The sequence below is a fragment of the Xenopus laevis genome, chromosome 4S, assembly GCF_017654675.1.
Source record: "Xenopus laevis strain J_2021 chromosome 4S, Xenopus_laevis_v10.1, whole genome shotgun sequence".
Classification (NCBI taxonomy): Eukaryota; Metazoa; Chordata; class Amphibia; order Anura; family Pipidae; genus Xenopus; species Xenopus laevis.
In genome coordinates this window covers 131533664-131547393 of record NC_054378.1, presented here as the reverse complement: position 1 = coordinate 131547393, position 13730 = coordinate 131533664, and the positions used below count along the sequence as shown (strand labels likewise).

At 37.1% G+C, this 13730-nt stretch overlaps 1 protein-coding gene across 1 annotated transcript; it reads right to left on the bottom strand.

The window, feature by feature from the left end:
* Window positions 1-1932: 1932 nt before the first annotated feature.
* On the bottom strand, window positions 1933-13451 carry barx1.S (BARX homeobox 1 S homeolog). Its single transcript, XM_018240950.2, has 4 exons — window positions 12802-13451; window positions 6325-6631; window positions 4240-4324; window positions 1933-2913 (listed from the first exon to the last, which is right to left on the bottom strand). Exons 1-4 carry the CDS (start codon window positions 13001-13003, stop codon window positions 2749-2751), a joined length of 759 nt encoding a protein of 252 aa, XP_018096439.1. The 5' UTR covers window positions 13004-13451; the 3' UTR covers window positions 1933-2748.
* Between the last annotated feature and the right edge of the window lie 279 nt (window positions 13452-13730).

Genomic DNA, 13730 nt, shown 5'->3' with positions numbered 1-13730 from the left:
CTCAGCAGCTTTGGAGAACAAACATTTTTGCAGGACTTGTGGCCCTGGGGTGCCCAAACTGCCAGACTTGTTCTCTCTGTCTTTGCTTGGAAGCCCTTTGGCTGGAGGTGGTGGACAAAGGGACCTCCCTAGCCTTGTGGCAAAGACAATCTGAAGACCGTTGCCCCCTTGCAAACCTTCTATCTGGGGGGATCAAGGATAAAGGGAGTCACCGTATTCTTCAGAAAAAGGTGGGTCTGAGGACAAAGTGACGTGTTGGAATTACCAGGGGTTTGGGGGGGGGGGCTGCACCAGGGTCTGCACCTCCTCGGGGTCTGCTGGTGGTTTTGTGTGCAGCACGAGAATTGTCTCAGGAGGGGGCTGGGGGAGCCTAGATGCATGTCCTGCACCCGGACCCTGTAGCTTATGGTTATGTTACTGATTAGAGAATAAGGACCCTTTAGTAAGGAGAGACTATGTGCACCCACTTTTTTTGCACGTTTTTGGCTAAACTGAAGCACTTGCTCGGGCTACAATTAGAAAAAGAACATCCAAAAGACGTTGTTATTTTCATAAGTGAATTTTACAAATATTTGACATTCTTCTATAAATGAAGAACAAAGAATTCGCATTTTGAGTGTCAGATCCCTATTATGTAAATGTGACACTGTCAGTAAATGTGAAATAAAAACTAAAGTCTAAAGCAACAGGAATTGGCAAGAAATCTTGAGAATTTCACTCAATGAGCTTTTTACAGTATTTTCAAATCTGAGGCTTTTTTTTCATTTCCAGTTGTTCATTCCTCGGAGATGCGCAAATGGGTAGAATTCGATTTCAACCTTTTCAAGAGTTTTAGAGTTTTTTTTTTTTAATTTGACAAGAAAAACTTGAATGTTGTGAAATCATTCCCATAAGAAACCACGTCCTGGGCGCTAATAAGACCAGCTCTGGATTTTGTGTCAAATAATTACAATGTATTGCGTTCAGTGCTCTGGCCGTATTGAGAGCCTGATGAAGGGTTGAGGCCAATAAGTGAAAACTGCACTGAATTTTTTTCCTGGATATATATATATATATATATATATTTCCTGGCTACCAATATATATGACAGTTAGGGGCCCATTTACTTAGCTCGAGTGAAGGAATAGAGGAAAAAAAACTTTGAATTTTGAATGGTTTTTTTTGGCTACTTCGACCATTGAATGGGCTTCTTCGGCCTTCGACTTCGAACCAAAAATCGTTCAACCATTCCATAGTACTGTCTCTTTAAGAAAAAACTTTGACCCCCTAGTTCGCCACCTAAAAGCTACCGAATTCAAAGTCAAAGTCAAAGCTACCGAAGGTCCCCATAGGCTTAGCAATCTTTTTTTGGTTGAACAAAAATCGTTTGATCGATGGATTTAAATCCTTTGAATCGAAAGATTCGAAGGATTTAATCGTTCGATTGATTTTTCGTTCGATCGAACGAATAGCGCTAAATCCTTCGACTTCGATATTGGAAGGATTTAACTTTGACAGTCGAATATCGAGGGTTAATTAACCCTCGGTATTCGACCTTAAATATCTTAAATAAATTTGCCCCAAAGTCTCTATTTGCAGGGGCCTCTCTACATCTTCGCTATTTTCCTCCAAAGCTTTCAATATTCTCCAACCAGTGTTTCACCGCCACTGGAGATAAACAGAGCACGATTCTTATAAAAAATATATTTCTAAAATTTAAGTAACAGAGTTAAACCCCAAAAATGTCTGATTTGTTTAGGTACATTTTTTCAAAATTCAGCTAAAATGCTGGTTGTTTATGTCCCAATCTGCTAACGTAAAAGCTCAGTTGCGTCTATGTACTTTTATTATTGCTAAAAAGGATCATTTGATATAATTTTTATTCATATATACTAACAAGTTAAGATAACAAAAAAAATAACCCACATTAAAAACGGATTCTGAATATTGTAGAAATATTGAATTCATTTATTTGTCGGCAACAAGGCAACGTTTTTTAAAAATAAAATTAGTCAGCGCGGGGAAAAAAACAACATCGACAAAACTGAGGTTTACACAGTCATTTTGGAGAAGGGTTTATTGACGAGAGAGCCCTCAGCACACCGGGGGTTAATTTCTCGTGCTAATCACAGCAGTGGCGCAGTCCAAGAGGGAGCCGAGGGGGTTAATGGTTTCAATAGAAACAGAGTTTATGTTGGTGGAGCAGAAAAGAAAGAATTCTGCAGTCAGTTCTGCGTTTCCCTGGGAAGGAAAATCAAATAGATGAAATACTTGGGAGGAGAAGGAATATTAGAGAATTTTCTACTGACCATGAGAATCTTCTTTTCCTGCAATTCCTTAGCAAACGTTGCTGCAGGGATTCTTCTTTTCAATTATGTTTATTGCATTTAACGTCCCCATTTCCATATGTGAAACAAAAGTCCACGTTCTTGACACCAGACTCATCATTTAGGGCCCAGTCGTGGGCAAAGTGTCCCCAGGTGCCAGTCCCTCGGTGCCCATGAACTTGTGTGGATCTGGGTTGGGGATGAGAAGTTGAGGGTCTCTCGGAGCACCTGGTGGGAGGAGCTAAGTCTGCTGGGGCACCTCGGGGGGCATCTACATGAATATTACTCCTGCCTTAGTCTCTTGGTGCTGATTTTGGAGCAGCCCATTATGCTCCTATTGGAGAGGACGTGTAGTGGATCCTGCTCGGGCCCCAGGCTCCTCCTGGGTTGGTGCCATTATCCTAATTAGGTCTGTACTGGGCACAGTCATTAAGCACCTTAATTACTCCTCTTGATTAACCTCAGAGGTTGAGTGGAGACTCTCTGTCAGCTTCTCTGCCTCCTTTGTCTGTTCTTGCTCTGTCAGCTGCTCACTGCTGGGAATGGAGTTCTTTTTGGGGCGTCCTTTGGGTTTTGTTGGGGATTCAAGTCCTCCTCCTTGTAATACCTGTAGGAAAACATACAGAACATGAGGCAATATTCACTCATATTATCTATACAGACACAGAGAGATAATAAGACTGTATACAGCTTCATATATACAATCACACACACACACACACTTCTATACACACACATATACTTATATATACACACATATACTTATATATACACACATATACTTATATACACACACATATACTTATATACACACACATATACTTATATACACACACATATACTTATATACACACACATATACTTATACACACACATATACTTATATACACTCATATACTTATATATACACACATATACTTATATACACACACATATACTTATATACACACATATACTTATACACACACATATGCTTATATACACACACATATGCTTATATACACACACATATACTTATACACACACATATACTTATATACACTCATATACTTATATATACACACATATACTTATATACACACACATATACTTATATACACACATATACTTATACACACACATATGCTTATATACACACACATATACTTATATACACACATATACTTATATACACACATATACTTATATACACACATATACTTATATATACACACATATACTTATATACACACATATACTTATATATACACACATATACTTATATACAAACATATACTTATATATACACACATATACTTATATATATACACATATACTTATATACACACACATATGCTTATATACACACACATATACTTATACACACACATATACTTATATACACTCATATACTTATATATACACACATATACTTATATACACACACATATACTTATATACACACATATACTTATACACACACATATGCTTATATACACACACATATACTTATATACACAATACACATATACTTATATACACACATATACTTATATACACACATATACTTATACACACATATACTTATATACACACATATACTTATATACACACATATACTTATATATACACACATATACTTATATACAAACATATACTTATATATACACACATATACTTATATATATACACATATACTTATATATACACACATATACTTATATATATACACATATACTTATATACACACATATACTTATATATACACACATATACTTATATACACACACATATACTTATATACACACACATATACTTCTATACACACACATATACTTCTATACACACATATGTACCCAGCAGATATAATAAAAGGCAGAGGCCTGTGTGCGAGTTCATTCTATTTCAGGTACATTATTACACAAGACTGAGCGATGGGGCAACGATCACTTACTATTTTCTTCCATTTCATCCGTCGGTTCTGGTACCAGGTTTTCACCTGCAGTTGACTGAGGCCCAGGGATTCGGCCAGGTCTATCCTGCAACACAGCACAATGTTCTCAGGTTATTGTCCTTCCACTGCCCCAGACCTGCTCCAACTGCCGTCTAATTCATTGCACATTAACCATCTCCCCACTACGTATTTTTAAGCAAGAAAAGGCAATGTCTTGGTTCTGAAAGAGACTTAAAGGATCCTATGAAAGTGACATTCTCAGTAAAATAGTAACATAGCAAGTTAGGTCCATCAAGTTCAACCTTTAAGTCTATATATAACCTGCCTAACTGCCAGTTGATCCAGAGGAAGGCAAAAACCCATCTGAAGTCTCTCCAATTTGCCTCAGAGGGGGAAAAATTCCTTCCTGACTCCAAAATGGCAATGGGACCAGTCCCTGGATCAACTTGTACTATGAGCTCTCTCCCATATCCCTGTATTCCCTCACTTGCTAAACACCATCCAACCCCTTCTTAAATCTAAAGCTCTGTCCATTTCAATAAGTATTTCTGTTCTGCCTCATATTCTGTGAGAGAGTCAGCACCGTGAGCCAATATATCATTTTAATGGTTATTATAAGAAGACCCCCTATAAAAGCATATATTGGGTCCAGAGCCATAAGAATCCCTTGTGTATGTGCTTGTCCACTGATAATGCGCTCATTCATTGGTTATTGCAACTTACATTGGTTTATCTCAAAATATTTGAAATATGGGCTGTTTGTGTGATATATTTTTCTGCAGACAATGTTTGTATTTGCTGTAATTCCCCTTCCAAACAAATAAAATAGCACTAGAGGTGCAAATAGAAGTACAAATAAAGTACAATTGTTCCTCTCTGCTTATAATTAGTAAGAAATTGGTGTAAATTATTTATTAGGAAGGTCCCACCCCCACTTTCCTGCACGGTTGGGGGAGTTTAGGGACATATTGGAATAATTAGTCGTGTTTACAAATCGGTTAAAGAAACCTATAGACATTCTGGTCCTGTTAAAATTGATCACTGGATCCGATTGTTGAAGCTTCAGGAATTCTATTGGTTACATTAGTCACTATAAAACAGTATGGAGTCTTATGGCGTCTTCTTCTCTAGGGCACTCGGCATTGTCTTTCACTCGGCCGTTAGAAAATGTTATTAATGTTTATAGAGGTTTCATTTTATGTGAAGTGTTAGTGATCCGACCAAGCAAGAACCTGAGCTGCTTTGGGCTACATTTTTTCTTTTAGGTGATTGTTACATTTGTTTCCTTTCTGTTCCAACTGGAAAGTGAATTTCCCTTTTAAAAGTTATTCTGAAGTTGCATGAAATGTATAAAGTAAATGTCTTGAATTTAAGACCCAATTTCCCCCATATCTTCAGCTGTGGGGCAGGGGTGACCCCTTTATACACAAGACAAGAGCTTTGCACTGGGCACACAATCCCATAGGAACATTTCAGGGGAAATGAATAAATTTGGCCAACAATTGTCTATTTTATTGGCCAGAGAGGCCCCATTTTCTCTGCTCGCTGCTTCTCCAACCATCATAAACACGTCCCCGGCCGCTTATTGCCCCATTATCACTTACATTCATTATTGCCCCATTATCACTTACATTCATTATTGCCCCATTATCACTTACATTCATTATTGCCCCATTATCACTTACATTCATTATTGCCCCATTATCACTTACATTCATTATTGCCCCATTATCACTTACATTCATTATTGCCCCATTATCACTTACATTCATTATTGCCCCATTATCACTTACATTCATTATTGCCCCATTATCACTTACATTCATTGAGCATCACAATCATCATACAGTTCCATCACTAACAGTGGCCATGGCTGTGTATAGAGCTTACACCCTCACTATGGGAATTGAGATGATATCATTTATAATGTATAAATCACCTTAAATATATATTTCTCAGATAATATCATAATATTCCATATATTTGGGTCTAGTGAGAGCCCTGACTGATGACCATGGATTAGTATAATAATAAACGGATGGGGGTTTTAGGGTCACAGGGGAGACCCAGGGCAGATGCACCAACCTGTCGGGGGTCGAGAGGTATTTCTGTTTCTCAAACCGCTTTTCCAGCCCCATCAGTTGAAGTTCAGTGAAAACCGTTCGACTTCTTCTTCCCTTCTTTGATTTACTGCTCCCCTGCTCTGAGAAGCTGGATTCCAACTTGCCTCGGAGGTGAAGCTCTAAGGGGAGATGATGGGGTGTTCCTGAGCCCCCCTGGAGTCCAGAGCCAGCGGAGAGCAATGCAGAACTAATGGGGGAGCCCAAGACTGGACAGGACAATGGACTCAGGGGGAACTTGAAAAGCGACGTTTGTTCTGCCTTTAGTAATGCTGCAAAGAGACAGAGTATGAGTGAGATACCTGAGTATAGTTACCTGCAGCTCTGTCCTACCTGTCACCAGCCGCCCTGTGGGAAAGTAAAGCAAATCACACACCTAGGGGTTATTTATCAAGGTCTGAATATCCGAACCTCAGGTTTTTGGAACAAAAAAAAAAAAATTAAAACTATATTAAAGTCTGATGGTCTAAAAACTCTGAATCCAAAACCCCGGCGTCTAAAAGCTCTCGAGGTCCTGTATAAGTCAATGGGGAAGGTGCCAGTGTCTGCGCTAATGTTCATACCGATATCAGATGATTTTGGGGTTTTGGTGCAAAAACCCAAGAAAAAATCGTTGTTTCAGCGGAAAAAAAATTCTGAGTTTTCATGGAAAGCTCCGAGGTTTGCCCCACCCTATTTTTCCTGTCTTTTTTCTTCATAAATAAGGTCCATTCGGGAATTCGGAGTTGTTCGTAGTTTGATAATGATATTAGAAACACTGAGATAAATTCGAACCTTGATAAATAACCCTCCAAGTGTCAATTTCTGTAATATTTAATTACATAAGTGGCCCCTCACTTTGCTTTCTCAGGATAAAACTTTGCATTAGATCCGGATAACGTGCAGAAGTTATACAACTATAGGGAATTGGATTTATCCTGAGCCCAATGCAGAGATCTAACAATATGTTCCTGAATGTTGCACTTTAATTGGATTTCCCTGATGAACTTCCTATAGAGCTTCCCTCGAATGGGAATATTCGCCGCCCTCAGGAATCGCTTCCCCAAATTCAGTTTGTCATTGTTGGAATCCTCAATAAAGTCCTAAAATAACAGAGTTATCGTCTCATCTCTGCCTCTTTCAATGGAGGGTTCATTTTACTAAATATTTATGTTCTCCTGTTAAATATTGACATTTTCATGTGCTGAATTGTGTAAACTTCATACCGAAAACAGATATTGGACCGTCATTTATATACGACTTCCCCGCGTCACACAACCGCTATACTAACGGCTTCATTTCTATTTTAGCAGATTTATTATATTCCACCGGCTTGAAAAATACCAATACACTTATTTCGGGTCAATCTCACAAGGACTTTCAACAAAAGGCTCTTTAAAAGTTATTGGTGTTATTTTATTTCTACGGTTTGAGCCTAATATGATGTCCAGTTATCATTAAATGTCTGATGAAGCAGAAATAGAACTGATTTAAGGTGGCCATAGACACACCAATTATATCCAATGAAATTCATTTTCACACAATATTCAATGTGTGTTTTTAGGTGGGAGATGAGCCGAGTGATATGGGCAGAAGACTTGGATATTAGTCGGCTCGTGGATTGGGCTGGCTGAAAAAATTGGATTGGGCACCTTTGAAGGCACCCGAACATGGGCCATTGTTAGAGCTGAATGGTCAGATACAGGTAGAATTCTATTGTTTCTATATGTTTATCTGACCATTCAGCTCTACACGTGTGTATTGGAAACATCAAAATTGTAACGTCTATGGCCACCTTAAAAAATATGGAAAACTTGAAACATTTAAGGGGTTATTTATTAAAGTCCAAATGCCAAAAACTTGAAAAATTCGAGTTATTTCTACTATAAAATCCAACGTTTTTGTGAAAAACAAAAAACTCGAATTTTTCATGATTTATTATACCTCGAGGATGGAAATAGTCAGAATCCAAAAATCCGGCATCTCAGACCTGCGAGGTTGTATATAAGTCAATGGGAGAAGTCCCAAAGATTTAGGGGCAGATTTAATAAGCTCGAGTGAAGAATTCGAATGGAAAAAAATTCGAATTTCGAAGTATTTTTTTGGGTACTTCGACCATCCAATGGGTTGAATTCGATCGAATCGAATGATTCGAACGATTCGAAGTAAAAAACGTTAGACTATTCGACCATTCGATAGTCTACGTACTGTCTCTTTAAAAAATACTTCGACTTCATACTTCGCCACTTTAAACGTACCGAGGTGCAATGTTAGCCTATGGGGACCTTCCCCAGCACCAGTTTTTTTTTGGTCAAATAAAAATCCTTCGATCGATCGCTTAAAATCGTTCGAATCGTTCTATTCGAATGATTTTATCCTTCGAATTATTTTATCGTTCGATCAAAGCTTTTGCGGTAAAATCCTTCGAATTCGATATTCGAATTCGAAGGATTTTACTTCGAGGGTTTTTTAACCCTCGAAATTCTACCCTCGATAAATCTGCCCCTTACTGATCTGCTCTGGATTTCATGCATAAATCTGAAGATTTCGTGGTTTTCCGGCAAAAATCCAAAAAAAACCAAATTGATAAATAAGGGGAAATAACCTGTGCGGATTTTGGAGTATATTTCAGAAATAAATAAAAAATAAAAAAAAATGAGTGCTACTGTACATTGATGAACACTCTATTTAACAGTTAAATAAATGCATTAAATAATCACAACACATTAGGAAATAAAAATGTCCAAATTAGGAAATAAAAAAAAGTTTTACTATCATTCAACTTTTTTCTAAAAACAATGTGATCATTTGTGTAATTATCCAATATTTTTGTTACCCAAAATATATTTGGCTTCAGTAGGATTCATTGAATTAAAGAAATAATAATTGAATATAACATTTCAGTCTGTGATTAGTATTTTAATTAAAATGTCAATGAAAGAAATGTTTTCCCCTTCACCTTACAGCTGACTATGAGCAAAAGGAGGATTTATTAATAAAAAATGTACAGAATTATATAAAGATAAACAAATGAGCGCACGTAGGGACCCACACAAAAAATTGCGTTGTGCGTGACTTACTAAAGATCACATTGACTAAAAGGATTTTTATCAAATGTAATTAACATTATTTTGTCTGAATTTATAAGGAATATTGAATAATTTCATTGGTTTCTTTGTTTCCTACAATTCTAAATATTTGTTGGCAATTTTATTATTTTCCTCTCAGTCTGAGTAATTATTTGCTTCGTTTTTTTTTTCTGGTGATGAATACCTTAATTAGAGGGGAATTAGTATTATTATTATTTTATGGCTTGGAGGTCATTTTCTAAAACTGTGTGCTATTTTTGGGGTCAAAGGGACACATTTTAAGGAAATCCTCAATGGAAAAATGTCCTAAAACAGGTAGAGAGAGAGTTAAAATAACTTCATTTCAAATTTGAGATTGGCGGCGCAGACAGAGAATGATATTATTGCACTGGGAATCTGATACAGATAAATACCTGGATTATACTGAGTTCATATGGCAGTCACTTTAATAATAATAATAATAATAATAATAATAATACAATGTTTTTCCCTGCTCCAAATTACCAATTGTTATATACAATAAAGCAAAGTAAAATCCTTTAATATTTGTCAACTCATTTTTCAGTGTAATTGTGGTTAAACTGAAACTATATATATAAAATTGTTATACACAATAATACAGATTTGGTTCTTTTCAATAATTTAAATATATATTTATTTATCATCTTGATAACAGACGGTCTACATGATTTTTTTTAAAATTTTGTTAATGAAGAAGTGATTTTTTAAAATCTGGTCTGCGCTGCCTACATTCAGGAATATATGTGTGTGTGTATATATATAATTTTAAATATTAAAATTGTAATATTTCAATTAATATTTAAATATTTACAATTTAATTCATTCATTTAAAAATACACTCATGAATGAAATATTTTTATCTTTACGTTGACACACATGGACATGCATGCCTTTTTTACAAACAAATACATTTTAAATAGTAATAATAATAATACAGATATGGGATCTGTTATCTGGAAACCCGTTATTCACAGAAAGGCCGTCTCCCATAGAATCCGTTTTACGCAAATAATCCAATTTTTTAAAAAAATGATTCCCTTTTTCTGTGTAATAATAAAACAGTATTTTGTACTTGATCCCAACTAAGATATAATTAATCCTTATTGGAAGCAAAACCAGCCTATTGGCTTTATTTAATGTTTATATGATTTTCTAGTAGAGTTAAGGTATGAAGATCCAAATTATGGAAAGATCCTTATCTGGAAAACTCCAGATCCAGAGCATTGTATCTCTATACAGGTATATTATCTGGAATCCTGTTATCCAGAAAAGCTCCCAATTACGGAAAGGCCGTAAAACTATTTATCTTTTCTCTGTAATAATAAAATAGAACCTTGTACAGGTATGGGATTCATTATTCAGAATCCTGTTATCCAGAAAGCTCCTAATTACCAATACATGCCATTTTATCAAAATAACCCAAATTTTCAAAAATGATTTCCTTTTCCTGTGTAATAATAAAACAGTATCTTGTACTTGATCCCAACTAAGATATAATTAATCCTTATTGGAGGCAAAACCAGCCTATTGGGTTTATTTCATGTTTATATGATTTTCTAGTAGACTTAAGGCATGAAGATCTAAATTACGGAAGATCAATTATCCGGAAAACCCCAGGTCCCAAGTATTCTGGATAACAGGTCTCATCACTGTAATAACTATAAAGCTACTGGTTAATTAAGAGTGAAACTTCAGGCTCTGTTTGAGCAATACCCGGTGACTCTCTAGAAGTGATTGGTGTAATGAAATCAGGTTCTAAATCGACCCAAATCTGTTGCCTGAGTCAAGTTATTTACACGTCACCTAGAGCAGCAATTTAATCACTAAACTTAATGAGGCGTCGACATGAAACAATAACGATGAAACAGAAATAAATCAAGTTATTTATTGAGTCTCGGGAGGAAATAAGTAATTAAATATAATTCACAACAATCCATTGCCACTTAATGAATAGAATTCTATCAACGGCCATTTGGAGGATAATTATTATTTCTCTCTTTAATGATTTGTATCTTTAAATCGGTTGCAGTCGGTGCCTCCGGTTATATTTTTGAGGGTTATTTATCAAAGTCCAAATTTATCTCAATATTTTAAGGATTTTTTCAGAATTTTCATCCGAAAACTTGGGGGTATTGCACAAAATCAAAAAAACATTGTGACTTCTCCCATTGACTTATATGCAACCTTGACAGGTCTGAGATGCCGGATTTTCAGCTTTGGACTTTTCCATCCTTGGGGTTTAATAAATTCCAATTTTTTAAAAGTCCAATTTTATAAAAAAAAAAATCACACATTTTTCGTTATTTTTGCATTCGGAGTTTAGTAAATAACCCCCTAATTGTCGCATTAACACAGTACGTGGAGGAATTAAAACAGGAAACGAAGAAGGTGGAAAATCACTCGGAATAAAGGGAATCGTCTTAAACTTTGTTTCGGCATTTTTAACCCTAACGAAATATCCAAGGAATTCTCCGACTTTTTTGTTTGTTTAAATCTAAACTAAAAATAATAAAGTCCTACCCGACCCCTTGTGATTGCCATAAATATGACTGTGTGTCTTTAGAGAAATCATTTAAAAGAGAGGAGGGAGAAAGCGGATTATTAGATATTCTGGCCGGAATATATAAGACAAAATATTAGGATACAATATATTAATTGAAGTGTTTTTTATTGAATGGATGAAGTCGTTTTATAGGGGGGAATGATTTGGAATTCTCTAGTATTCAGTGTATAATATTCTTACCCTGCTATTATTCCTACATTATTATGCCTTGGATTCACTTTACCTTTCGAGGTGAATAAACACATCGATTAATGTCCAGGAAGAAAAAGAATGGGAAATATAGAATTGAGTTCATATTTAATAACAAATATTTTATACAGATTTATTCCTATATGTTCGCACACTTATTATTCTACGTATTATTTAATTCCTAAAATTCTCATTCTCCCATATCCATGGTATTATTATTATTAGTATTATTATTACAGGGGGTATTTGATAGAGAAAGATGCAGTGAGGTTACTAGAATGGATATGTCAGACCAGTATATACCTATATTATTTTTGGGTGGGCCTTGCCTAAGCTCTATACACAGACTGGGGTGCTTATCCTTCCACATGGAAACAACAGGGTCTCCATGTGTCTATAGGGGCAGGTTCCAGCCTGGATACAGTAGGGAAAGATTTCTTGTATGGGCAGCACCCCTCTGTTTAGGTTTATGTCCCAGTTGGGCACAATATGGGCACACACCTATGTGAGATACAGGAGGAACACGTAGCTGTGAGAGAAGTGTCTGACCATTATTGGAGGCCAAAGAGAATGAAGAAGGTAGAGGTTTGGGGGTACATACCTAGATGATTATGATAAGGTCTGGCTGAGAGAAGTGCTTGCACCCCAAACTTTAGCAACTCCCCGGCAGGTGGAGAAACTTTGGGGTCCTGATGGTCGGTCAGAATCTCCTCTATCATAAAACTTCTATAGCGATGGGATCTGTGGTCCACAAATGCATCATGGGCAAAGTAATGGCCCCCTAACTCCAAGGGGTGCTGCATTGTTCCCCTTAACGGTTTCTCCTATGAAGTTGCCAGACAGATGGGGGCAGAATGGTGTCCTCCCCAGGAACCCAGCAATGGTGGCCGAGTTGCCCCTGGCCAGGAATGTTTGTAGACCGGCCACTCACAAGGGGTTCAGCGATAATGACACAAAGTTGAAGTTTTGCCCCATCCACAGTCACCAGTAATGGCATCAGACTGGCTCCCCCCGAGAGCACAAGTAACGCCGTCAGACTGTAAGACTCCCAGCAGTTCTGTTAGAGGCACAGGGTACAACGAGGGTCCCATCTGAACTGATCGAGGCTCCCTTGCATTTTGGGCAGAGTAAGATCCAATGTGCCAACTCTCCTGTCGTCCCCGTGGTTACTGGGGGCAAATAGATCCGGGATGTTTGTGCCAATCACATGGAGCCGCTTCAGCTCTGCAGGGAGAATGACACAAGCCTGAAAGTTTTCCAAACTGCTGCACCTCTGTAGGAGACCCCCCTCTCCCCGCCCAGAGCCAGGGGAAGAGCCTATAGTGAATCTCTGACCTCCAGTAGGGACAGACAAGGGAGGCTGCACCCACTGCAACAACTCCCTGCGCCTCTCACTGCAGCCCCCTGTGTGCTCACTAGCAACCCCCCCTCACAGTTATACTGAGTGTGTATCATTTGCACTGGGAGCAGAGTGTCAGCATGTAACACTACACACAATTACACACAGTTATATGTGCACAATTACACACA